This window comes from Oncorhynchus nerka, linkage group LG27 (genome assembly GCF_034236695.1).
Source record: "Oncorhynchus nerka isolate Pitt River linkage group LG27, Oner_Uvic_2.0, whole genome shotgun sequence".
NCBI classification, from domain to species: domain Eukaryota; kingdom Metazoa; phylum Chordata; class Actinopteri; order Salmoniformes; family Salmonidae; genus Oncorhynchus; species Oncorhynchus nerka.
The window spans coordinates 26,824,959-26,852,722 of NC_088422.1; the positions used below are offsets into that span (position 1 = coordinate 26,824,959).

The 27,764-nt window shown below is 46.6% G+C and overlaps 1 protein-coding gene across 6 annotated transcripts; it reads left to right on the forward strand.

Annotated features, from left to right (window-relative positions):
- The first annotated feature begins 511 nt into the window (after positions 1 to 511).
- On the forward strand, positions 512 to 26,934 carry LOC115111490 (myotubularin-related protein 3-like). Of its 6 annotated transcripts, none has more exons than XM_029637596.2 (22): positions 512 to 694; positions 7,155 to 7,196; positions 7,516 to 7,589; positions 8,152 to 9,232; positions 9,424 to 9,540; positions 10,514 to 10,537; positions 13,547 to 13,629; positions 13,749 to 13,915; positions 14,022 to 14,118; positions 14,798 to 14,911; positions 15,185 to 15,396; positions 15,638 to 15,769; positions 15,981 to 16,092; positions 20,592 to 20,787; positions 20,976 to 21,161; positions 21,438 to 21,608; positions 21,940 to 22,085; positions 22,723 to 24,343; positions 24,555 to 24,665; positions 24,830 to 24,918; positions 26,036 to 26,062; positions 26,664 to 26,934. In XM_029637596.2, the coding sequence occupies exons 4-22, from the start codon at positions 9,164 to 9,166 to the stop codon at positions 26,839 to 26,841; spliced, it is 3,852 nt and encodes a 1,283-aa protein (XP_029493456.2). In that variant the 5' UTR covers positions 512 to 694; positions 7,155 to 7,196; positions 7,516 to 7,589; positions 8,152 to 9,163; the 3' UTR covers positions 26,842 to 26,934. The 6 variants fall into 6 exon arrangements, with proteins under 6 accessions (XP_029493456.2, XP_029493449.2, XP_029493455.2 ...); XM_029637589.2 differs by having other exon boundaries at positions 9,143 to 9,232; XM_029637595.2 differs by lacking the exon at positions 10,514 to 10,537 and having other exon boundaries at positions 9,143 to 9,232.
- Positions 26,935 to 27,764: the final 830 nt, after the last annotated feature.

Genomic DNA, 27,764 nt, shown 5'->3' on the forward strand with positions numbered 1-27,764 from the left:
AGGGAAAATATCATATTCTAATGTATTTTTTTCTGGCAGTAGTTATTGATGATACATTTAAATCAATAAAATCAAAATGAGTGCTTCAGCTTGATCGTTTCTCAATGCTAAGTTGGTGTCAACATGCACAAAAGCATAGGAAAATAGGTCAATGCTGGCTTTCTACAATGACAAATTCTCTCTGGTGGCCTAGTATAAGTTTAGGCCTACTAAAAATGTATGTAACAGATGTAAACAAAGATGGTAGAAATAGGTTAGAAATAGGTTTAAAAACGGTGTACTTTTCTTGGAAAAGTCTCAACCGAATCTTTGGGACGTCCCAACTGACGCTACCCAATTGAAGTTAACATTTAAAACGGTTAAGGTTATGATAGGTGTCAGGGCTTATGGTATGGACGTCCCAACGACACCGGATAGCGTAAAGCTTGCATTTATTTATTTGTTTACATGCTCATGTGATTCGTTTGCGTACCCATCCCCCACATCCAAATAAACGTGGTTACGTTGCGTACCACGTCACGTATAATATTGGGTTGGCGATTCGCAGCGATGGCGACTCGATTCTTCTACGGGACGTATTGAAACTGGCCTCGGATATGACAAATGTATTTCCTAACGTGTAATTTATTGCAAACCCAGTGCACGGATCTTCATCTGGATCATTAACGTTTCTATTGTCATTGCTTTCTCTCTGGTGAGTCCGCCGGTTGTTTTCCTGCTTCGGTGTGTTTTGACAGAGGCCTCAGTTTTGGGGTCCGCCCTCATAACAACAACAAAAACAGTTCCAGAAAGAGCAAGCAATGGCCAGCTCTGACTACGATTACTAGCTACCTGTAACTTTAGGACTGGAAGAAGCATAACTACGTCGTACCCAAACAGCAATATATTTATTTTGACCTGTCAAAGTCATGACGAGAAAATAGCATTCTCACAGCTTAACTAACTGACGTTAGCCGCTAACTAGCCATGTGATGTATATTGTTTCAATTGACTGGACTAGGCTAGCTCGCCGCTACTAGTTAGCAAACTGGCGTAACGTTAACGTGTGATACGTTATAAGATGGCTCAAAGAGGAAACGACAACTACCCAATTTAGCCAGCTAACTAACGTGGTAAACTCCAATCGGGTACAAAATTGTCTATCAATTGTTGACAGTTCACATGAGAAACAGAGAATGGATATTTGGATAATTAGCCAGCCTGCTAACTAACGTTAACGTAGTTGGCTAATAAAACGTTTATGATTAGTCTCGCTAACTAATATTAACCTTGAGTTAGCTAGTTATCCAATAATACTTGTTGAAATTGCTCTTTTTCTATTGCACGTCGCGAATCGGCCTTTAACATGCATTACATGACCAAAAGTATGTGCACACCTGCTCGTTGAACATCTCATTCCAAAATCATGAGCATGAATATGGAGTTGGTTCACCCCTTTGCTGCTATGACATCCTCCACTCTTCTGGGAAGGCTTTCCACTAGGCGCTGGAACATTGCTGTGGGCACTTGCTTCCATTGAGGTTGCGCACTGATGTTGGGTGATTAGCCCCGGCTCGCAGTCGGTGTAACAATTCATCCCAAAGGTGTTTGATGGTGTTGAGGGCAGGGCTCTGTGGAGGCCAGTCAAGTTCTTCCACACCGATCTCAACAAACCATTTCTGTATGGACCTCACTTTGTGCATGGGGGCATTGTCATGCTGAAACAGGAAAGGCTTTCCCCAAAGTTGGAAGCACAAAATCATCTAGAATGTCGTTGTATGCTGTAGCATTAAGATTTCCCTTCACTGGAACTAAGGGGCCTAACCTGAACCATGAAAAACAGCCCCAGACCATTATTCCTCCTCCACCAAACTGAGGTTGGCACTATGCATTCGGGCAGGTAGCGTTCTCCTGGCATCCGCCAAACCCACATTCGTCCGTCTGACTGCCAGATGGGGAAGCGTGATTCATCACTCCAGAGAACGCGTTTCCACTGCTCCAGTGTCCATTGCCGGCCAACTATACACCACTCCAGCACATGGTGATCTTAGGCTTGTGTGCGGTTGCTCGGCCATGGAAACCCATTTCATGAAGCTCCCGACGAACAGTTATTGTGCCGTTGATGCCGTTTGGAACTCTATAGTGAGTGTTGCAACTGAGTACAGACTTTTTATGTGCAATGCACTTCAGTACTCTGCGGTCCCGTTCTGTGAGCTTGTGTGGCTGAGCCGTTGTTTCCACGTCACAATACGAGCACTTACAATTGACCAGGGCAGAAATTTGACAAATTGACTTGTTGGGAAGTTGGCATCCTATGATGTTGAAAGTTACGGAGCTCTCCAGTAAGGCCATTCTACTGCCAATGTTTGTCTATGGAGACTGCAGGCGGTGTGCTCAATTTGTATACACCTGTCAGCAACGGGTGTGGCTAAAAATAGCTGAATCAACACATTTTTGAAGGACTGTCCACATACTTTTGTGTATTTATAGTGTACCTAGCTAGTTAGCTCTTGAAAGCCCTTCTAGGGTTTTCAGCTGTTTGCTTCGGCCAAGGTTGGCTGTGTGTAAACAACAATTGTGACACTAATCATCGCTTTGCAAAATGTTTTTTGAAACGTATTCCAATATGCCCCTTATCTTTCATATCAGAGAAATAATAGTTCAAATAAAAAATATACACTTAATATATTTTTCTTTGTACAGATCCATTTGCTGTGTGCACCTCCAGTTGACAAACTACACTTTGTCACCAGCGTTTCCCAAACTCGGTGCTCGTGACCCCGAGGGCTGCACATTAAAAAAAAAAAACAACCTAACTAACGAATCAAATGATCAAATGTATTATTTGAATTAGCTGTGTAGTGTTAGTGCAAAAACCAAAACGTGCACCCCTTGGGGTCCCGAAGACTGAAATGAAACAAAATGGAATTCAAATCATTAAACCTACCTTTGTTTTAATAACCCCAAAATAACATAAATGTTGTTTCATCGCTCAGCACTATATTCTAATTGCTTGCCTTGCTAGCTTAATCTCTGTAAAGATAACAGTCAAGGCAAACTGCTCCCGTTCACCAGTAACGTTAGTTGGCTATCTGGAATTCAAAAGTTTCTGCTTTGATGCGTGATTACTAATGTTAGTAAAATTATCTGATAGGCTAGTTCTTCTCTACTGGTCCTCGATCAGTGTTGGTGATTCACACAGTTAACAATAAATAGTTTGAGAAACATGTTTTTATTCACTGCTGGATAGATTGGCTTTGAATGTCACATGTTTTGATAATATCAGGCTTATCTGTCAGAACATTACAGCTAGACTAGCTCTTGCCCTTATCATGACTCCAATTCCCTTGCACTACAGTGGAGTCAGTGAACGTCCCTTTTTGCCTTGTGAGGGAAATGGTGAGGATTATTAACGTTTCTAAATGTTAAAACAGAGCCACAGGATTGTAGTTAACATGGAGCTGTGGTCAATACGTTCAGCTGAGAACCCATAATAGGGAAGTTATCAGGCTTCTTGGGTTCTCGAGACCAGCACATGCAACTACTCAACCTTTACTCTTCCCCAGAACTTCACTCAGATCCTCACTCTTTCCTCATATCCTCCTTACGTCACTGAGATGGGAAGTATTCACTTTGAGAGATGATGATTTTAAGCCTTTGCTTGAGTGTTGCAGGTTCAGATCAGATGCATGGTAGTCACACGACAGGACTGAGGCGCTAAGCCTGCCCTGTGTGACTCTGCACACAGAGACAGACTGAGCTGAGGCCATGGGTCACGAGCCTGCTGATGTTAAGAAAAACATGCTTTGTTGGTATGTCCACACGCACACCAGTGTGTGTGTGACAGATATGTTTTATCAGTCAGTGCCAGCGAGGAGGAGGGTACCTCTGGAGCATGCACTGCTAACTTAGCTCTCGGCTCAGTCAGGTGACAGAATGACGTCCCTTTAGGCTGTACCTAGGTCTTCACAATCTAGTAGGTTCAGGTTCTACGGTTCAGAAAGGAATCGGGCTCTTTCAGTCTGCAGGGTCTGACATTTTACAAGCATTTGTGGGACTGTTAATGCAGGTAGGTTGAGGTGAGACAATGAAGGTGCAATGTAAAGGCAAAATGGCTCGGTTTGTAGGGCTGGGCGACATAGAATTAATTTGAATTCATGTTTTAGAGCAAAGTTCTAAATGCCTGTATCGCAGAAATCGAAGTTTGTTTAAAAAAAAATATATAATGTATGAGTGTTCTGTGTCTTTGGTTTCGACTCCCTCTGTGCTGTGTGCACTGTGCAACTTCCCACTCGCACACAGACACCAAGCCCCTCCCACTCACAGAAAAGACGAAAGATGACTTCTTCCTTTCTGACAACAAGCCATTTAAACTCTCTATTTGAGTTTTGGTCCAACAGAATCGGTCATATGGATACCGTAACGCTTAGACATTATTTGACTGAAATAGACGAGAACTTAATCTTTCTAACGATAGCCTTAGTGGTTAGAGTGTTGGGACAGTAACCGAAATGTTGCTGGATTGAATCCCCGTGCTAACAAGGTAAAACTCTGTCGTTCTGCCCCTGAGCAAGGTAGTTAACCCACTGTTCCCGGGTGCTGAAGACGTGACTAGGTATCCCCCTTTCCTTTGTCTGAACGCCCAAAATGTACAGTGCCTTCAGAAAGTATTCATACTCCTTGACTTTTTCCACATTTTGTTGTGTTATAGCCTGAATCTAAAATTAATTAAATTGAGATTTTTGGTTACTGGCCTACACACAATACCCCATAATGTCAAAGTCGAGTTATGTTTAAAAAAATATTTACACATTAATTAGAAATGAAAACCTAAAATGTCTTGACTCAAAAAGTATTCAACCCCTTTGTTATGGCAAGCATAAAGTTCAGGAGTAAACATTTTCTTAACAAGTCACAAGTTGCATGGACACACTTGTGTGCAATAATAGTGTTTTAACATTAATTTTGTATGACTACCACATCTCTGTACCACACACACACACACTTTGGGTGGTGTATCAATACACCCAGGCACTGCAAAGATAAAGGTGTCTTTCCTAACTCAGTTGCCGGAGAGGAAGGAAACTGCTCAGGTATTTCACCACGAGGCCAATGGTGACTTTAAAACAGTTAGTTTAATGGCTGTGATAAGATAAACCTGAAACAACATTGTACTTACTCCACAATACTAACCTTATTGACAGAGTGAAAAGAAGGAAGCCTGTACAAAATACAAATATTCCAAAACATACATTCTGTTTGCAACAATGCACTAAAGTAGTGCTGAAAGAAATGTGGCAAAGCAACTAACTTTTAGTCCTGAATACAAAGTGTGATATTTGTGGCAAATCTAAATCTTGAAGCGTAGTGGTGGCTGCATCATAGGGGTATGCTTGTAATTGTTAAGGGCTGGAGAGTTTTTTTGTTTGTTTGTTTTGTTGTTTTTTCAGGATAAAAAAAAACATAATGTTGCTAAGCACAGGCAATCCTACAGGAAAACCTGGTTCAGTCTGCTTTCCACCAGACACTGGGAGATTAATTCACCTTTCAGCAGGACAATAATCTAAAACACAAGTCCAAATCTACAGTGGAGTTGCTTACCAAGAAGACTGTGAATGTTCTTGAGTGGCCGAGTTAGTTTTGACTTAAATCTGCTCGTAGATCCATGGCAAGACTTAAATTGTTGTCTAGCAGTGATCAACAACCAATTTGACAGAGCTTGATTTTTGAAAAGAATGGGCAAATATTGTAACATCCAGGTGTTCAAAGCTCTTAGACTTACCCAGAAAGACTCATAGCTGTAACCTCTGCCAAAGGTGATTCTAACATGTATTGACTCAGTGGTGTAAATACTCTGTAAATGAGATATTTCTGTATTTCGTTTTCAATCAATTTTGCAAACATTTCTAAAAACAGTGTCATTATGGGGTATTGTTTGTAGATGGGTGAGAATAAAACATTTAAAAAACATTTTAATTCAGGCTGTAACAAGAAAATGTTGAATAAGTTGGTGTATACTTTCTGAATGCACTGAAGAACAGAGCAGACCCTACTAAAACGAAAGTATCAATGAACGTGGAAAATTAATGCTCAGTTTTTCATTGCAGTACCACACACTGCTAGCAGCATTTTAGTGACAGACTGTGCTGGCTGTCTACTCTGTTTTGTAAATGTAGAATGAGTAATGAATGACACGTTTTAAACAGTGCATTTGGAAAGTGTTCAGACCCCTGGACTTTTTCCACATTTTGTTACGTTACAGCCTTATTCTCTAAATGATCAGGCTTCTTTTAAAAAAAATACAATTTACACGCTACCCCATAATGACAGCAAAAACAGTTTAATTGTTATGTTTTGTGGCACATTTGATAAACATTTTAAAACAGATACCTTATTTACATAAGTATTGAGTCCCTTTGCTATGAGACTCAAAATTGAGCACAGGTTCATCCTGTTTCCAGTGATCATCCCTGTGATGTTTCTACAACTTGATTGGAGTCCACCTGTGGTAAATTTTAAATTGATTGGACATGATTTGTCTCTGAGCTCTACGGACAATTCCTTTGACCTCATTGCTTGGTTTTTGCTCTGACGTGCACTGTCAGCTGTGGAACCTTTTATACATTTTATATAGACAAGTGTGTGCCTTTCCAAATCATGTTCAATCCATTGAATTTACCACCAGTGGACTTCAAGTTGTAGAAACATCTCAAGGATGGTTAATGGAAACCTGGATGCACCTGAGCTCATTTTCGAGTATTGTTTGGAAATTGTTTTGTCTAATCCATTTTAGAGTAAGGCTGTAAAGTAAAAATGTGGGAAAAGGGAAGTGGTCTGAATTCTTTCCAAATGCACTGTAGCTGTATCTTATCTTACAGTTACACCCCCCCCCCCTTTTCAGAATTGATGAGCATAGTAAACTGTGGCCCATTACAAAAATGTGTTTTAAGTGGTGTCTCTCACCTCACTTGCAGCCTACTGTACCCACCAGCACAGCTATATTTACCAGGGAATGAAAAGGTCTATTGTAGATCGAATGTTCCAGCGAAAAGTAAGCTGTTTGAGATGTTTGCAGATTAACTATTTGTTCATTCCTTATAATAACTAGTTTCATGTTCTCTTTTTTTTTCCTACCGAATTCAATGTCTTCACTCTAACTGACATTTGCAAAACAGGATCATCAGGATAGCACCTCATCTGTTGCTTGTTCTCTTTCGGTACGTAGCAAAACCGGTGCACATCACAGTTCTTGCTACTCATTTAGTTTAGTTTCTTATCATTTTGAAGTGATAACTTATTGAAAAGAACATCTTTGTCTGCGTAAGGGCTGTATTTCATTTTCTACATGTGACACAGAATGACTGTTTGTGTGCCCTGCGCTCCAGATCCAGGTACTGCAGGGTGTTACTCTCATCCATGTGATCACTGTTAATGAGATATTGTTTACAAGGGATCCTCTGCAATAAGATAGACTACTGTAGTCCAGTTTTATGGCGCAATCAAATGAGATCTTTCCCCTTGTTCCACTCTCTACAGACTTAGATTTGGGGTCCAGTGAAGAAGGCCTGTGTTCCTTGTCCAGTGACCCACACTCCTTCACAAGGGCCATGGTAAAGTGCATCCTTTATCATGACCGTTTTCTATCTACCAGTGAAGAAGAGCTATCTGTGTGTGTGCTGTCTGCCGAATCGGAAACTCCATTGATTTTCAGCCTTTTTAAATCCGCAGTGTTTACTGGTAGCTAGATGGTTGCATCGGACACAGTGTCAAAGTTCCACCCAGTCTGCTGCCTCAGCAGGGATTGCTTGATTTTGACTGGAAGCCTTAGTGATATGGAGTAGTATTACCACTGCGTGTGATGAGTTACATCTTGGTCAATCATAAACCTTGCTCTGAAAGTGTGTGTGTGCGGGGATTGACATTAAGGGTAGCCCTATAACTTGGCTGGGGGTGTGACCTCAGCAGTCACAACTTGAGCCTGCTTGTGGAGGTTGCCCCATTGGCAAGGAGATATACAATACCTGATATCAATCCAAAAAAATACTCCTGGTTTGCCTGATGGGCGAGTGTCTTTCAGACTGTAAATACCTGATGTGTATGTCTTTTTATGTGTGTGTGTCTGCCCGTGTGTTTTGTGCGTTCCTGTGCCTGCCCCCTGACTGGCCCCTACAGAGTGTTACCCCAGCCATGCGGACGAACAGGACACTGAGCTTGGCTCCCAGACAGCATTCAGTTGATGGGATGGTCGCACTGAGCCTGCTGCCCCAGCCATGTCTTTTATCTGCAATGTCTACGGACCACCCTAATCTCTCTTTGTCCTTGCCAGTATTGCCATTATGTTCTCACTAGACTGAACTCCTATTGTGTCCTAGCCTTTCCGCCCATGGGCCCCAGGGTGCTGCTGAAACGGACCGGGACAAAGCAAAGAGCACAGGGCCCTGTTTCAGAAGGCAGTTTAAACATTTTTTTATACAATTTAGTCCCTGAATAAAAACTATTTAACTGCTTACGTGTTCATGCCTCACATTACCATCAAAGAAATGTCCTCTGTGGGTTTCTGAAATATGCTCATTAAATTGAGAAGTATGGTATGCAACATCAAAGAGCTCCTCACGTGTGGCACAGACGGATACCAATAGAAATCAAAGGGGTACATAATTGGATCCAGCCACCCAAATTACATTTAGACCTGTAATTATTTAAGACACTTGGTTGTAAAAGGATTACTTATGATATTTTGTACTTGGCGTAGTGTGCTCTGTAGCCGGTATCTGTTTCTGGCTCTGAACTGGGTTACACAGACAAACTTTAGTACCATGCCAGGCTGTCAGCCAAGGGTGAGGTACTCTCCGCAAGGGACTTGGGCCTGGTGTGTGTGGAGGATTGAGAGATTGCACAGGGATGATTTAAGACCACACACCTATTTATAGTTTGTTTTAGTATCAACACTCCTCTGATTACATTTGGCTTCATCATTGGCTGTTTGTGAAAGCCTATTCAATTAAGTTACTGTTAGATGTATGGTTAAATGTGGGAGTGGTTGGAGAATGGCTACAGTCGATGCTGGTTGTAACCAGTGAATGGGGATAGTAGTGGACTATTGAGTTATTTTACAAGACAACGGACATTCCACATAATCAACAACATATTTTCTGATTGGCAGGAGGAGGAGGGGCCGCAGAGCATGGAATGTATCCAGGCCAATCAGATCTTCCCCAAGAAGCCCCCAGTCCTGGAGGAGGGGAGCCTGCAGGTGAGAACACTAATTGCCGGAGCTGGTTAGCACAATGCCAAGTCATGCCTGTACAGTTATCGCAAAGTCATTCTTCTACATGTGTTTGTAATGGTAATTTAGAGGTATGTATGTAGGTGTGTATTTATATGGCACCTTTACAAGTGATAAGGTTCTGTGCCCTTTGATAACTTCCCTCCCTGTGGTGCCAGGTGCCCTTTCCCGAGCTGCATGGGGAGTTCACAAAGTACGTGGGGAGAGCGGAGGATGCAATCATCGCCATGTCCAGCTACCGCCTCCACATCAAGTTCAAAGAGTCCATCGTAAATGTAAGTACTGCCGACTAACTAAGTGAAGGCTTGGGACTTGATAGCACATAGTTTATCACCCAGCTCTAACACACACTTTAATTTCACAGACAGTGCCTAAGTGTCTGAAGAAACTCTACAGCTGGTCAGTAAAGTGAAACCCTATTGTCTCCAGTCTCTGTGCACCTTGACTTTTTATGAATGGAGACTGTGTGCTGGGTCCAGTGACAGTGTGCCACTACTGTTGTGGTAACAAGGCAGGCAGTCTGGAGAGGGCATTCTCAGTTGTTTTGCTTTTCTCTTTCCACTTGCCGTTGCCATGGTTGCAAAGATCCCATCAGGGATGCACAACACTTCCGCCCTCTCCCCCTTTTGCCGTGTTATATAAAGACCGTCTTTGTTACCAATGTGTGGTTATTCTTAGAAATTGACATCTCATTATTACACTGTTCGTAGTATAGAACATTCTTCCAATTTACAAACAAATGACACTGCTTCACTTCTTCTCACTGTAGTAGTATAGTACCGTAGTGATCAAAATCATTGTTGTGCAGGTTCTGCGCCTTTCGGATTGGCATGTTTTTACATATACAGGGACGTTTTTGCTCAATCACCTGTGTTAATGTTCCAGTTCTTACCAGCTAGCTCACCTGTTTTTATTTTTATTTCTTTTTTTTTTTCTCCCTTTTCTGCCGTCAGTCTAGTTATATTGGAGCTGAATCTCACTATGTTTAATAAAACGGAGTGTGCGTTTGCATCACATGGCTGTGGTTCACCACTCACATAAAGAGAGAATGGAGAGAGGGAGCGCGCAGTGAGGCAGGCCGTTAACAAGCATCCAAGGAATTCATTGTGTGGTCAGATGTAGATTAGAGAGCAGGAATTATAACAGAGCGTAAGGAATGTGTGGCCAGGCAATAGCAGCAGAACAGACACAGCTTTAACTCTGTTTCCCTTGTCTTTATTGTCTCTCCTGTTTTGTTTTGAACAACAGAGTGACAGTTGTTGTGAGGTGTCAGTAAGTACCCAGCAGCCCCTGCATGCACAGCGTGTTGCCCTGCTCACAGACTGGGCTGGGATGGATAATGACATGGCAACTGTGTGTGTGTGTGTGAACCTGTTGAACACTGACCGCCTGTCCATTCTGCATGGCATTGGACCGTGTTGGAATTGTAAAACCAGCATTTGCTGCACTCCCCTCTGAGTCACTGCAGAGCAGAAAATGTGCTTTTGGGTGAAACTTTGCCCTTCCATTTCCTGGTTGCTAAAATTCTATAATGTTTGCCTAATTTCAGTTTGTGACCAAACAAGCAATGTATAGTGTAAAGTAAGGATATTTAACTCTTACGAGGTCCAGATGCTGCTGTTTTTCTGATCTACCTGATAATTAATTGCACCCACCTGGTGTTTCAGGTCTTAATCAGTCCCTGGGGGGGAAAAAGCAGTGGGTCTGGTTTCGAGGTCCAAAGTTGAGTTTGAGGGGTGTTGAGAATGATCGTATGATCTAAACCACTGTGACATTTATTTTTTCAATAACCCAAAATAATATTATTTTCAGCTGTTTGAAGCTGTTGTACAAAACTGAAAGTAAAAAGACACAAAAGCTAAACTCACTCCTCGATCACACCTACAGCGTCATTGTGTTTTGGTCCAATGGAACGCTGTGTTTGTCTTGCAGCGTTGCGTTGCAGAGGCAGTTGCAGTGCGTTCTATGTGGTGACTACATTGGATAAATCGAACGTATGCATCAAATTGTACGCTTAGACGGCTTGACAGAAATAGCAGAAGGTGAATGTTGAACTTTTTTTGCATACATATCCAGATGATGCAGCGTACCATTTTTGCACAAGGATGCTGTACAGTCGTGGCCAAAAGTTCTGAGAATGACACAAAAATTAATTTTCAAAAAGTCTGCTGCCTCAGTTTGTATGATGGCAATTTGAATATACTCCAGAATGTTATGAAGTGATCAGATGAATTGCAATTAACTGCAAAGTCCCTCTGCCATGCAAATGAACTGAATTCCCCAAAAACATTTCCACTGCATTTCAGCTCTGCCACAAAAGGACCAGCTAACATCACGTCAGTGATTCTCTCGTTAACACAGGTGTGAGTGTTGACGAGGACAAGGCTGGAGATCACTTTGTCATGCTGATTGAGTTCGAATAACAGACTGGAAGCTTCAAAAGGAGCGTGGTGCTTAGAATCATTGTTCTTCCTCTGTCAATCATGGTTACCTGCAAGGAAACATGTGCCGTCATCATTGCCTTGCACAAAAAAAAGCTTCACAGGCAAGAATATTGCTGCCAGTATGATTGCACCTAAATCAACCATTTATCAGATCACCAAGAACTTCAAGGAGAGCAGTTCAATTGTTGTGAAGAAGGCTTCAGGGCGCCGAAGAAAGTCCAGCAAGCGCCAGGACCGTCTCCTAAAGTTGATTCAGCTGCGGGATCGGGGCACCAGCAGTACAGAGCTTGCTCGGGAATGGCAGCAGGCAGGTGTGAGTGCATCTGCACGCACAGTGAGGTGAAGACTTTTGGAGGATGGCCTGGTGTCAAGAAGGGCAGCAAAGAAGCCAATTCTCTCCAGGAAAAACATCAGGGACAGACTGATATTCTGCAAAAGGTACAGGGATTGGACTGCTGAGGACGGGGGTAAAGTCATTTTCTCTGATGAATCCCCTTTCCGATTGTTTGGGGCATCTGGAAAAAAGCTTGTCCGGAGAAGACAAGGTGAGGGGTTGCATCTCAGCCAAGGGAGTGGGCTCACTCACAATTTTTCCTAAGAACACAGCCATGAATAAAGAATGGTACCAACACATCCTCCGAGAGCAACTTCTCCTAACCATCCAGGAACAATTTGGTGACCACCAATGCCTTTTCCAGCATGGAGCACCTTGCCATACGGCAAAAGTGATAACTAAGTGGCTCGGGGAACAAAACATTGATGTTTTGGGTCCTTAATCCCATTGAGAACTTGTGGTCAATCCTCAAGAGACGGGTGGACAAACAAAAACCCACAAATTCTGACAAGCTCCAAGCATTGATTATGCAAGAATGGGCTGTCATCAGTCAGGATGTGGCCCAGAAGTTAATTGACAGCATGCCAGGGCGGATTGCAGAGGTCTTGAATAAGAATGGTCAACACTGCAAATATTGAGTCTTTGCATCAACTTTGTGTAATTGTCAATAAAAGCCTATGACACTTGTGAAATGCTTGTAATTATACTTCAGTATGCCATAGTGAAATCTGACAAAAATATCTAAAGACACTGAATCAGCACAGTTTGTGGAAAACTTTTGGCCACGACTGTAGGTGTGATCGAGAAAGCTTAGAACGGATCTACCAATTATCAGGCTAGATCTATAACTTACATTTTTATGTGAATTTGGTTGAGTTGCCCACGAAGCTACATGTTGGATCTCTTCAGTATAATACTGTAGTTTTGGTGGTATTTGCCTAGATCAGATGAGGGTTTAATAGACAGTAAATATGAGGCGATAGGGCTGCAGATGAACATTTACTGCACATTGATCCAGCAGTTTTACGTACTGAATCAGTACACGAGGGAAGCACATCAAATCGGAAGGCGGTGCTAAAGGAGATGTGAAAATGGCAACCTTTGCCTGGGAAATGCTATTTGACATCTAATGCAGCTAGTTTGCAGCTGTGAAGGAGTAGTATGTGCTCAGATATTCAAGGTGACAGCAGTGTAGCCTTTAGTTCTCCTGGCATGATCGGCATTATCACACTTAACGTGAAACATTTAACTAGCCTACTAACTTGTTTTGAAATGTAGACATTTTGTTGGTGGCGATATTGCACAAGCATTTACTGCATGTGCTTGTGACTTATGCTCTTACTTTAGGATGTCCCCTTGTGTGACTGTAGAGCACATGTAGGCCTAGAGCCTGAAACTAGCTTATTTGTTTGTGCGAGAGAAAGTCAGCTTGCTGGTTTGGAGATTGTGGTACACCAGAGTGTGACTGTTGTGTTCCTGGGTCTGTGTTTATTCTCTCACCAGGTCCCTCTGCAGCTCATAGAGACTGTGGAGTGTCGTGACATGTTCCAGCTCCATGTGACCTGCAAGGACTGTAAGGTCGTCAGGTAGGAGGACCAACTGAAACAATACACACATGCATATTGCGTGCAACATTTTTGCTGATGTCCATGTCTTGGTTTAGGCCTATAAGCTAGTATGTATGATTGTGCTGCTTGTCTCCCAGGTGTCAATTCTCCACCTTAGAGCAGTGTCAGGAGTGGCTGAAGCGGCTGAACGCTGCGGTCCGCCCTCCGTCTTGCTTGGAGGACCTCTTCTCCTTCCCCTTCCATGCCTGGTGTGTGGACGTGTATGCCGGGGAGAAGGAGCAGCACGGGGAGCTGTGCAGGCCAGGTACATAGACCAGGACACCGGTGTCCTCAGACAACCTCTACTCAGATCCTTCCCGTCATTTTGGCTAATCTCATCTCTCCTCATGTGTCCCTGTGTGCTCTGTTAGGAGAGCATGTGACCTCCTGGTTCAAGAATGAGGTGGAGAGGATGGGCTTTGACACTCAAAACGCCTGGAGGATATCTGACATCAACAGCAAGTTCAGGTATGAGCAGCTAACAGCCCCCGTGACAGCCTGCATCCTACAGGGCTGATCTGATTACCAGGCCTCCCAGGGTAGTGCCATGATAACTGTCTGCTGTCACCCTGCTGCACACACTGCTCTGTGTGTCTGATACAGAGGCTGGTTGTACTGTTGTCCTCCACTGGTGAGGAGCCTCCTGTAGATAAGGACCTTGTCCACGATTAGGTGTCCAGGAATAGGGACTTTTTAGAGGCATCACTCAGCCTGTGCCCCCCTCTCCTCCTGTTCTAACCCCTGCCCCCTCTCCTCCTGTTCTAACCCCTGCCCCCCTCTCCTCCTGTTCTAACCCCTGCCCCCTCTCCTCCTGTTCTAACGCCTGCCCCCTCTCCTCCTGTTCTAACGCCTGCCCCCTCTCCTCCTGTTCTAACGCCTGCCCCCTCTCCTCCTGTTCTAACGCCTGCCCCCTCTCCTCCTGTTCTAACGCCTGCCCCCTCTCCTCCTGTTCTAACGCCTGCCCCCCTCTTCTCCTGTTCTAACCCCTGCCCCCTCTCCGCCTGTTCTAACCCCTGCCCCCCTCTCCTCCTGTTCTAACGCCTGCCCCCCTCTCCTCCTGTTCTAACGCCTGCCACCCTCTCCTCCTGTTCTAACCCCTGCCCTCCTGTTCTAACCCCTGCCCCCCTCTCTCCCTTGGCATTGCCAGGCTGTGCTCCAGCTATCCGCAGCAGCTCCTGGTGCCAGCCTGGATCACAGACAAGGAGCTGGAGAACGTGGCAGCCTTCCGCTCCTGGAAGAGGTTCCCGGCCGTTGTGTTCAGGTGGGGCTTTCTGTCTTTGTGTAGCGTTGTTAGTCAGTGAGAGAGAACAGGGATAGGTTATCTGTGAATACAATGCAAAGCGAGGACAACTCCTTTCACCCCGAGGTGTGTTTCATGAGTAGGGAGGCTTCCAACATTGCATATGTATGTTTTTTTGGACTCAATCCTTTTCCTTGTTATTGACTCCAGATGCCAAATGGATCAGAGTTGCTCCATGTTGTTTTCCCACACAGTGCAGTCTGTTCTCCTGACTGTCCCATGCCTTTCCTCCAGGCACCAGAGCACTGGGGCTGTGATCGCCCGCTGCGGCCAGCCGGAGGTCAGTTGGTGGGGCTGGAGGAATGCAGACGACGAGCACCTGGTCCAGTCCATCGCCAGGGCCTGTGCTGTGGACTGCAGCTCCCGCAAACACCTGGCAAACGGATCCTACATCAATGGAACCAATGGAATCATCGGCACCAATGACCTCGTGGACACTGACTTCGGTCAGTCCACAACACACAAACATGCACACATTCTCACACCCATACCGTACACACAGAGTGCTGAAGCAGCACCTTCCCATCTGTTTGTGTGGCTTTGCTGCAGACACATGGTTGTGCAATGTGGGCCTGTCAGGACTTGTGCTGGTCCCTCTTAGACATTTATTACCGCTTTTATTTGATAATACTGACTGTCATCACCTATGCAAAGATTTAATTCCGGTTGTGTCTCTTCGTGTTTCAGAATCGTCCCTGACGAACAGCTCGGAGGTAGAGACGCTGGCCATCCTGCCACAAAAGCTGCTGATCCTGGATGCCAGGTCCTATGCAGCCGCTGTGGCCAACAGGGCCAAGGGAGGGGGCTGTGAATGCCCAGGTAAGATGGCTCATCTCTGGGCCAGTGGATCCAGGAGACTGAGGTCAATGGGTTTGCATGGAAGCATGTTATTGTCAACTTAATGTCAACAGAAAAACTGTACAAACTCGCAATCTGTACTGTTATTTTTCTGCCCTAGAGTAGTTGTTTTGGTATTAATGATATGTTAAGTTGTCACAAACGGACTCTCATCATCTCCTCCTCCATACAGAGTACTACCCCAACTGTGAGGTGGTGTTCATGGGCATGGCCAACATCCACTCCATCCGCAAGAGTTTCCAGTCCCTGCGCTTCCTCTGCACCCAGATGCCCGACCCGGCCAAGTGAGTTGTGCCTCTAGCACTGCAGTGGAGGTCCATTCCGACTAGGCTCACAATCCAAGATGAATTACAAAAGCAGAGACCACCTACTCCACTCCAGTTTGTTGCCATGGTGGCTTAGTAACTGTACTAACCCCAGTTGGGTTTTAGCCTTGCCCACACATCTGGTTCTGGTTTAGGAACCCGGCCCAGCCCACAACTAAAGGATCTCTTTCCATCTGAACTTTCACATTCCATTCTGCCATTTGTAATTGAATCAAAATGTCTCCCTTGAACCAAGAGTATGTTGTTGAAAGTACTCAGACTCAATAATAGTAAGCCCTTTTCATAACTATGGTCAAATTCAATGAAACAGACATATTAAACATACATCTTTAAGAGCCTCTTGCTGGTCACATTTAGAGGTCTTTGGTTTGTCTTTATCTAAGATTACATTTACATTACATTTAAGTCATTTAGCAGACGCTCTTATCCAGAGCGACTTACAAATTGGTGCATTCACCTTATGACATCCAGTGGAGCAGCCACTTTACAATAGTGCATCTAAATCTTTTAAGGGGGGGGTGAGAAGGATTACTTTATCCTATCCTAGGTATTCCTTAAAGAGGTGGGGTTTCAGGTGTCTCCGGAAGGTGGTGATTGACTCCGCTGTCCTGGCGTCGTGAGGGAGTTTGTTCCACCATTGGGGGGCCAGAGCAGCGAACAGTTTTGACTGGGCTGAGCGGGAACTGTACTTCCTCAGTGGTAGGGAGGCGAGCAGGCCAGAGGTGGATGAACGCAGTGCCCTTGTTTGGGTGTAGGGCCTGATCAGAGCCTGGAGGTACTGAGGTGTCGTTCCCCTCACAGCTCCGTAGGCAAGCACCATGGTCTTGTAGCGGATGCGAGCTTCAACTGGAAGCCAGTGGAGAGAGCGGAGGAGCGGGGTGACGTGAGAGAACTTGGGAAGGTTGAACACCAGACGGGCTGCGGCGTTCTGGATGAGTTGTAGGGGTTTAATGGCACAGGCAGGGAGCCCAGCCAACAGCGAGTTGCAGTAATCCAGACGGGAGATGACAAGTGCCTGGATTAGGACCTGCGCCGCTTCCTGTGTGAGGCAGGGTCGTACTCTGCGGATGTTGTAGAGCATGAACCTACAGGAACGGGCCACCGCCTTGATGTTAGTTGAGAACGACAGTGTGTTGTCCAGGATCACGCCAAGGTTCTTAGCGCTCTGGGAGGAGGACACAGTGGAGTTGTCAACCGTGATGGCGAGATCATGGAACGGGCAGTCCTTCCCGGGAGGAAGAGCAGCTCCGTCTTGCCGAGGTTCAGCTTGAGGTGGTGATCCGTCATCCACACTGATATGTCTGCCAGACATGCAGAGATGCGATTCGCCACCTGGTCATCAGAAGGGGAAAGGAGAAGATTAATTGTGTGTCGTCTGCATAGCAATGATAGGAGAGACCATGTGAGGTTATGACAGAGCCAAGTGACTTGGTGTATAGCGAGAATAGGAGAGGGCCTAGAACAGAGCCCTGGGGGACACCAGTGGTGTGAGCACGTGGTGAGGAGACGGATTCTCGCCACGCCACCTGGTAGGAGCGACCTGTCAGGTAGGACGCAATCCAAGCGTGGGCCGCGCCGGAGATGCCCAACTCTGAGAGGGTGGAGAGGAGGATCTGATGGTTCACAGTATCGAAGGCAGCCGATAGGTCTAGAAGGATGAGAGCAGAGGAGAGAGAGTTAGCTTTAGCAGTGCGGAGCGCCTCCGTGATACAGAGAAGAGCAGTCTCAGTTGAATGACTAGTCTTGAAACTTGACTGATTTGGATCAAGAAGGTCATTCTGAGAGAGAGATAGCGGGAGAGCTGGCCAAGGACGGCACGTTCAAGGGTTTTGGAGAGAAAAGAAAGAAGGGATACTGGTCTGTAGTTGTTGACATCGGAGGGATCGAGTGTAGGTTTTTTCAGAAGGGGTGCAACTCTCGCTCTCTTGAAGACGGAAGGGACGTAGCCAGCGGTCAGGGATGAGTTGATGAGCGAGGTGAGGTAAGGGAGAAGGTCTCCGGAGATGGTCTGGAGAAGAGAGGAGGGGATAGGGTCAAGCGGGCAGGTTGTTGGGCGGCCGGCCGTCACAAGACGCGAGATTTCATCTGGAGAGAGAGGGGAGAAAGAGGTCAGAGCACAGGGTAGGGCAGTGTGAGCAGAACCAGCGGTGTCGTTTGACTTAGCAAACGAGGATCGGATGTCGTCGACCTTCTTTTCAAAATGGTTGACGAAGTCATCTGCAGAGAGGGAGGAGGGGGGTTCAGGAGGGAGGAGAAGGTGGCAAAGAGCTTCCTAGGGTTAGAGGCAGATGCTTGGAATTTAGAGTGGTAGAAAGTGGCTTTAGCAGCAGCGACAGAAGAGGAAAATGTAGAGAGGAGGGAGTGAAAGGATGCCAGGTCCGCAGGGAGGCGATTTTTTTCCTCCATTTCCGCTCGGCTGCCCGGAGCCCTGTTCTGTGAGCTCGCAATGAGTCGTCGAGCCACGGAGCGGGAGGGGAGGACCGAGCCGGCCTGGAGGATAGGGGACATAGAGAGTCAAAGGATGCAGAAAGGGAGGAGAGGAGGGTTGAGGAGGCAGAATCAGGAGATAGGTTGGAGAAGGTTTGAGCAGAGGGAAGAGATGATAGGATGGAAGAGGAGAGAGTAGCGGGGGAGAGAGAGCGAAGGTCGGGACGGCGCGATACCATCCGAGTAGGGGCAGTGTGGGAAGTGTTGGATGAGAGCGAGAGGGAAAAGGATACAAGGTAGTGGTCGGAGACTTGGAGGGGAGTTGCAATGAGGTTAGTGGAAGAACAGCATCTAGTAAAGATGAGGTCGAGCGTATTGCCTGCCTTGTGAGTAGGGGGAAGGTGAGAGGGAGAGGTCAAAAGAGGAGAGGAGTGGAAAGAAGGAGGCAGAGAGGAATGAGTCAAAGGTAGACGTGGGGAGGTTAAAGTCGCCCAGAACTGTGAGAGGTGAGCCGTCCTCAGGAAAGGAGCTTATCAAGGCATCAAGCTCATTGATGAACTCTCCGAGGAACCTGGAGGGCGATAAATGATAAGGATGTTAAGCTTGAAAGGGCTGGTAACTGTGACAGCATGGAATTCAAAGGAAGCGATAGACAGATGGGTAAGGGGAGAAAGAGAGAATGACCACTTGGGAGAGATGAGGATCCCGGTGCCACCACCCCGCTGACCAGAAGCTCTCGGGGTGTGCGAGAACACGTGGGCAGACGAAGAGAGAGCAGTAGGAGTAGCGGTGTTGTCTGTGGTGATCCATGTTTCCGTCAGTGCCAAGAAGTCGAGGGACTGGAGGGAGGCATAGGCTGAGATGAACTCTGCCTTGTTGGCCGCAGATCGGCAGTTCCAGAGGCTACCGGAGACCTGGAACTCCACGTGGGTCGTGCGCGCTGGGACCACCAGATTAGGGTGGCCGCGGCCACGCGGTGTGGAGCGTTTGTATGGTCTGTGCAGAGAGGAGAGAACAGGGATAGACAGACACATAGTTGACAGGCTACAGAAGAGGCTACGCTAATGCAAAGGAGATTGGAATGACAAGTGGACTACACGTCTCGAATGTTCAGAAAGTTGAGCTTACGTAGCAAGAATCTTATTGACTAAAATGATTAAAAATGATACAGTACTGCTGAAGTAGGCTAGCTGGCAGTGGCTGCGTTGTTGACTTTGTAGGCTAGCTGGCAGTGGCTGCGTTGTTGATTCGGGGGCTAGCTGGCTAGCTAGCAGTGTTGATTACGTTACGTTGCGTTAAAAGAACGACAATAGCTGGCTAGGTAACCTAGAAAATCGCTCTAGACTACACAATTATCTTTGATACAGAGACGGCTATGTAGCTAGCTACGATCAAACAAATCAAACCGTTGTACTGTAATGAAATGAAATGAAAATGTGATACTACCTGTGGAGCGAGGCGGAATGCGACCTGGTTGTTGAGTTCTAATCGGTAGACGTTGGCTAGCTGTTGGCTAGCTAGCAGTGACTCCTACGTTAAGGACGACAAATAGCTGGCTGCGTTGTTGATTCAGGGGCTAGCTGGCTAGCTAGCTAGGAGTGTTGATTACGTTACGTTGCGTTAAAAGAACGACAATAGCTGGCTAGGTAACCTAGAAAATCGCTCTAGACTACACAATTATCTACACAATTATCTTTGATACAGAGACGGCTATGTAGCTAGCTATGTAGACGGTGGGCGTTAGCTAGCTGGCTAGCTGCTGGGCAGATACGTTAGGACGATGAAATACGATAATTACGCAATTATCTTTGATACAAAGACGGCTATGTAGCTAGCTAAGAAGAAATTGCTAAGATTAGACAAATCAAACCGTTGTACTATAATGAAATGTAATGAAAAGTTATACTACCTGCAGACCGAAGTGCAGACCGAAGTGCGATGAGCTGTTGTGTTTATGAGTCAGTGCTTGGTGTGACTGAGTATGGGAGTAGTTTGTGTACACTACAGCTTAACCAGCTCTCCCTCTGTAGCTGGCTGTCTGCTCTGGAGAGCACCAAGTGGCTGCAGCATCTATCTCTGCTGCTGAAGGCTGCCCTGCTGGTGATGAACGCTGTGGACCGCGACCACAGACCTGTTCTGGTGCACTGCTCTGACGGATGGGACCGCACGCCCCAGATCGCTGCCCTGTCCAAGCTCTTGTTGGACCCATACTACCGCACCATTGAGGTAGGCTGGCTGGGACAATCATTGGGCCCCGTTGATCGTTGTATTGGAACATTTTTAGGTTGATTAACAATTAGGCATAAACAGAGGCACATTTTAGATGGCTGGAATAAATGCATGTGTGAGTATTAAAGTATAACATCCATTTTGACTGAAATGTATCTCTTGCTGTTGATATGATTTCTCTACAGGGTTTCCAGGTGCTGGTGGAGACTGAGTGGCTGGACTTTGGCCATAAGTTTGCTGACCGCTGTGGCCACGGGGAGAACTCAGAGGACCTGAACGAGCGCTGCCCGGTCTTCCTGCAGTGGCTGGACTGTGTTCACCAGCTCCAAAGGCAGTTCCCATGCTCCTTTGAGTTCAATGAGGCCTTCCTGGTAAGGAGGATGACCATAGACCTGAATAGGATGGAATCAAACTCACTTAGTCAGGAATTGGATGCAACTCAAATGTTTATATTTGGATTAGTATGAGTTACAGTCAAATGTTGTTGGTTTGAGTTACTGTTTTTATCTAGCTGATCTGTAATTACCCTGGAGAGTTTTGTAATATTTTAGGCTCTGAGATGCATGGCATTTTTACTCACTATCATTATCATACCTGAGATTTGAGCATGCTCCGACATGTTTCTGGTCCTGTGTTTGTCTGTGCAGGTGAAGATGGTGCAGCATTCCTACTCGTGTCTGTTTGGCACCTTCCTGTGCAACAGTGGGAAGGAGAGGGAGGACCGTCAGGTTCGGGAGAGGACCTGCTCCGTGTGGTCACTGCTGCGACCAGCCAACCGCGCCTTGAGGAACATGCTCTACTCCTCCCACTCCGAGACTGTATGTCTGCTCTCTGTTTGCTCACCCCTTTATATTGGAACATTCCTCCATGCCTTTTATACAATTGGGGGGGGGGTACTTCTAGGGGATGCCCCAGAGTGCTATAATTTATTATTTTTGTTTACTTAAAATGTTCATGGTCCTAGAATTAAACTTTAATTTATGACACAAACAATGTCATCTTATCTATCTATTTTTGTAGCCACTTTGTTGACATTGTACTGTCTTGCCACACTCGCTCAAGTGTGAATATTTTGTCCATCACATACATTAATATTTATGTTCAACCCCCTGCATATTCCTATATCTAAAGTTGGGTCTGTTGTTGTAGGTGCTCCACCCAGTGTGTCATGTACGTAACCTGATGCTGTGGACGGCAGTCTACCTTCCCAGCTCCTCCCCCACCACGCCCTCTGACGAGTCGTGTGCACCCTATCCTGTGCCAGGTGCCAACCCTGAGGACACTCCCCTGGGCAGGTGAGCCTGCCACTCTGCTCCCTCTGATGTAAGATAGACCCAGGTTTCGGGCACCACAGCCAGAGGGACCTCGCTCTGTAACCTGCTCTATAACCAGCTCAGCTGCCTAATTGCTTTTCACTCACACAATGATCGGTCTGGGAGATGCAAATAGTGTTATCCTCTGCTTATTTAGTCTCTCATGACCTTGTCAGTGTCTTGAAAAGATAAAAAATAAGTCGGTTGAGGCAGTTTACAACAACATACCTCAAGTATTTTTGTAGCCATTTGTTATTGACGATAACTGTGTTGAGGACGTGTTTTAAAAACAGTGCTGAATCCGTTCCATTTTTTTTTTTCTGCAAGATTAACGGTCTGTTTTTAGTTCTTCCTTGATCAACAGGTTATGGGGATACATTTGATTACAACACAAATTTTACATAGTCTTCTCAATCACTTGAGCTATGCTTCGCTCCATATTTTCCATTTGTGGACATGCTTGTCTTAATCCTGAACACTATAATATGATTACCTGATTATATACACAGCCTCCACTTCAATCATGAGGCCTCAATGATACGGAGCCATTGTTTAGGGATAAAAGGCTATTTTTTCCATGTGCTAATCAACTCAATTAATCTCTTTCCTCCCTCGACAGACGTCCGAAGACCCGTTCCTTCGATAACTTGCCCAGCGCATGTGAGCTGGGGAGCTCGCTTGCCCCCAACCGGCGCTCCAGTGACCCAAACCTGAATGAGAAGTGGCAGGACCACCGGCGCTCTCTGGAGCTCAACATCGTTATGGAGCCTGACGGAGGGGGAGCTCAGGAAGGGCGTGCTAACGGCCAGCCTGGATCAGCAGGGCCTCAGGCAGGCACGGCCGACTCTGAGCCGGAAGACAGCCCTGAAGGAGGGCAGATTGAGCTGAGAGACAGAGCCTCCAAGGGGTTGTTAGCAGCAGGAGAAGAGCTTGAGCTCTCAATTGAGCTGGCTGTGGCAGAGGGACAGATGGAGAACATTCTCCAGGAAGCAACAAAGGAGGAGGTTGGTGCCGATACTCAGAGAGAAGCTAACGCTGCTGCTCCTCCTATTGCTGTGGCTCAAACTCTATTTGATGCTAATGTTAATGGAAGAGAGACGGAGAAAGAGGCCAGCACCAGTGATGGTAAGGCTGATAAACAAAGTAACATCAATGGGGCTGAGAATCAGACGGAGGCTACTATCACTAATGGGCATCACCCAGAGAAGGGCACAGATGAACCTGAGGAGGAGTCTAGTGTCTCTCCAGGCAGTCCCACAGACGTTCCAGAGGAGCAGGAGGTGGACGTTCCAGAGGAGCAGGAGGTGGACGTTCCAGAGGAGCAGGAGGTGGACGTTCCAGAGGAGCAGGAGGTGGTAGAGAAGCAGGAAGAAGTGCTGGTGAAGCATGTTCTGGAGAACCGTACTGCCCAGGAGGAGCCAGACCACAACCCTAGCACCAGCACCCCCAGCCCAGCCCACGCTGCACTTAGAACTATGATCAACGGCTTTGGAGAGAGGACACCAGTGGCTGCTGAGAATCACCTTCCACCAGAGCTGAAGTCCAGCAGACATCTCTCAGAGGTCCTGGTGCAGGCTGACAAGAGGGCCTCCCTCATGGAGAGCTCAACAGAGACTCTGACTGAAGAGGCCTGCACCAGGCCAGAGGCCCCAGGGCAGGTACCCATCTGTGCAGGCCCCCAGCCCTGCTCTGAAGGTAGGAGTCAACCCCCCTGCCACAGGAGAGTGAACGGGGAGGCAGAGCCAGAGCAGGGGGCACCCAGGACTTCAAATGGAGGACACAAGCGGCCCTCCGTCAGTGCCTTCCAGTCTTTGAGTGCTGATCCCAGCAGGGAGGGACCGTGTAATGGTGAGAGCTTGGAGGGGGAGCCCTGCAGTGGCCCTCACTGGGCCAAGGTGAATGGGGAGCGGGCCCCACTGAGCCGGCAGGTGTCCCTGGCCTCCTGCAGCTCCCTGACCCACCACCGCCGGGGCAGCTGCTCCCAGCACCGCTGCCTCCATGCCCTACTGGGGCGCCCTGCCGCCACACCCAGCCCCGAGCAGCCGGCCCGCAGTCACCTGGACGATGACGGGCTGACGCTCCACACGGACGCCATCCAGCAGCGGTTGAGGCAGATCGAGGCAGGCCACCAGATGGAGGTGGAGATGCTGAAGAAGCAGGTGCAGGAGCTGTGGAGCCGCCTGGAGAGCCATCACCACGCAGCGTCCCTCAGGATCAACGGAGATCTGGGAGACGAAGTGGTAAGACCCGGCCTCGTCCTGCAGAGAGATGACTTGGCAGTTAAGAGCTGTGACTAAGTGATTTGAGTGAGGATTTTCAAAAATGATTTGATCAGACTGACAGTGCTGGAACTAGACATTTGAGGGGAGAACCACTTTAATTGTTAATATTTAGTCAGATGTGAAATTCCAAAGATACTGAGTTTCTGTTATCTCATTCCCTCCCACTCAGACCTCAATGACAGACTCTGAGTATAACCTGGATGCTAGCTGCCTGTCCCGCTGCAGCACAGAGCTCTTTTCTGAGGCTAGCTGGGAGCAGGTGGACAAGAATGACACTGAGGTAAGCTGCCTGGCAGAATGGGATGCTACAAGAGGGGACCTGGAGGAGGGGTGGAAGATGAATGATGGGACTATATAGTGGCTGTAGAGACTGGGAGTTCAGAGAGAAAGTTTGGCTGACCTTAAGATGCTAGCTGAGAACTGCCATTTGGCTGCCTGTTGCAGGTGACCCGCTGGTACCCGGACCACTTGGCAGCCCAGTGCTACGGGTGTGAGAGTAGGTTCTGGCTCGCCACCAGGAAGCATCACTGCAGGTAACCAACCACAGGCTTTTGTCCTTGCTATGGTTTGAACCGGGCCTTGGCTGCACCTAGACACACTGCTATCACTTCTGATGTGATGAGACTTAACTCAGGAGACACTGCCTCAGTTCAAGCTTGTTGATATCAGTTTTCTACTCATTTTTTTTTTATTCCTTCCCCCTGAGATCCTGCTGTTGTTCCGTTTGGGTCTTTTTTTGCTTTGTGATTAGCCTTATGCCCGCAGACATCTGTAATAGAATGACAATTTTCATTATCATTTATCATGACCATTTTGTGAGAGAAGACAAACATTTAGTTTTCTTCGTGGATGTGCTTATGAATGGGACAGATCTGCCATGCAGGTGCTGTAGTGTCTGCATTCCCTCTTTTGGTTTTCTCATTTCCTCATATTGTTATCCTTTCTACTTCCCTGGTACTCTGGGACAATGTGGGACAGCTTCAACATGTTGCCACTGGTATTTAGATTTCCACGGTGCTCCAAAAGCTGCATATCTATAAGCTGTCTGTACCTTTTGGTTAAGCCATAGTCAGCAAATGAGTTTACCAGCACCATTTTGGTCCCTGTCCAACAGAATGCTCACAATGCCACATTGTAGCCTACAAACAGAGCATTTTAGTTTCTTCCCTGTTATGCCAACTGGAGCTTTTACAAGGCGCCTTGTGTTTGAGCCCAGGTGTAAAGGCCTTACATGACAATTAGCTTGTTGGCAATATGTTAACATTTGGGCTATTTGCGACGTTTCCAAACTGTTTAGGGCTGATTGCAGACTTCTAGTGAAATTTAGAGATTGTTTGAATGCGCAGTTTAAATCAAGGCCATTCAAGACCGACCTTTTCATAGTATGTGCTACTGGTATCACCCAGTCAAGACCACAGTGAAGGAACGTTTTTGAATCTGTGCCGTAATGGGAGCAGCCTATGTAAAGAGGTCTAGTGTTTGTTATGCATGGAACTGGGAAAGTAGGGTTTCTACAGTATCTGAGTGAGTGTGATAGGGAGAGATGTTGTCTGTATTAGCAGTGTAGACTAGATGAGAGCAGTGTTTGTGAGTCTGGTCTGGGCCACACTGATGGTTGCTCTTGTCCATTCTGTACCCTCTCCTCCACAGTGACAGGGAGCCTGTCCAAGAGGTCTGGTGAGATACGGCTTCACTGTCCCCTCTCTCACCTACCTTCCCTCTAATCCTGCATTGCTCCACCTCTTTGGTTGACTTCATCCTAACCTAACCCACCCCTTACCTATTGGAAAACCACCCCGCTCAGACACTTTATGTTGGCAGCATTCTCCTTAAGAAAGTCAGATGGCTCTCACATGACCGTGATGGGCTTCTCCTGTCTGGTCATGTGGAAGGTATGAGCATGAAGCTGAGAATGGCTGGCAGTTGTCTGCAAATATGTATTAACAACTCATCTGTTTTTCATGGCAGTGCAAGGGGTGCATTTATTGAGTGGGCTATAGGGGAAGTTTTTGTTTTCAGGCCTTTCGCCAATACTTCCACCTGGAAATGTCTAATCAGTGACCAAAGTGTTGAGCCACTAGTCTGAAAACATACAGGACCATGTCAGGTTTTCTTATCGGGGTGTCAGTATAACAAGATGAGTATAAAGATTGTGCGCTACATATTAAATCAAAGGGTCTTACTTTTAATTGCTGCATGGATTTTTCTCTCATATCCACTAAACAGCCCCTCTGTGATGGAGACTGAACCTGTGCTGTCTCACTGTCTCCCCCTGTAGGAACTGTGGGAATGTATTCTGTGCCAGCTGCTGCGACCAGAAGCTACCCGTGCCAAGCCAGCAGCTGTTTGAGCCCACCCGTGTTTGTAAGACCTGCTACGGCAGCCTCCAGATCAATACAGCTCCCAATCCCATGGAACTGGAACTGGAGGAACCCATCACAGCCAGCTCCAACTAGGGCCCTGGGAGGGGCAGGGCCGAGCCCCCCAGCCAATACTCAGCTAGCCACTGACACGGTCAGGCATTCTACTGATGAGCTCAGGACCTGCAGAATGTCCCATGTACGTGTTTGCTGCAAAATCTGGATGTTCATGTATATAGGTCTGCAATGCCAGATGTAGTGGAGGAGGTGAACAAGGTGTTTTTGCTAGATGCTAAGCACTTTGAATGGTGGTTATGCACAGGAATGGATGAATGGACCGATTGATGGAAGGGTGTGTGACAACACACAGAGGACTGCTGGTAGTGTTTGTCGACGTGGTGTAGGACTGGGGCAGCGATAGAGCAAGGATAGCCTGTCTGGTCCCGCTGTCCAGGGGGGGCACGAGAGGGTCATCTCCGAATGATGCTGCAAAGTCTTCTTGGGGGCTTGTGTTTTTTTTTTTTAAACCCACTTATAGTTCTCTTACAGGAGTGGTACCATCATCCATCCCCTAGGGACTTTTCTGAAGCTCCAGTGCTTCAGAAACCACTTCTAGTGTCCAGAATAGGGCTGGACTGTGTTGGCAAGACCTTCCATTGACTTCTGGGGAACACCTGGATGAACTTGGGCAGAATTTCAACTTGAGTTATGTGTCTGAAGTTAGGACTCTGCCCTAAGCAGGGAGGGTATTTGGGAGTTACTGAGATCTAACAAGTGTTAGTTTTTGAATTGCATCAAAGTATGAATCCTCTCATAGCTGGTTCCATTTTGCAACTCTCTTGGCGTGAATAGGTGCCACACACTAATGGTAGACGGTGTAGATCATGTTGACAGCTGGTATTATCACAGCGCTTCTGAACCAATGCCGCGTTCAAAACAACTGGGAACTCAGATCAATCATGTCAGTGATCGTCAGGTCGGAAAGTCAGAGCTCTAGAAAGAGGCCTGAATGCCCAAGT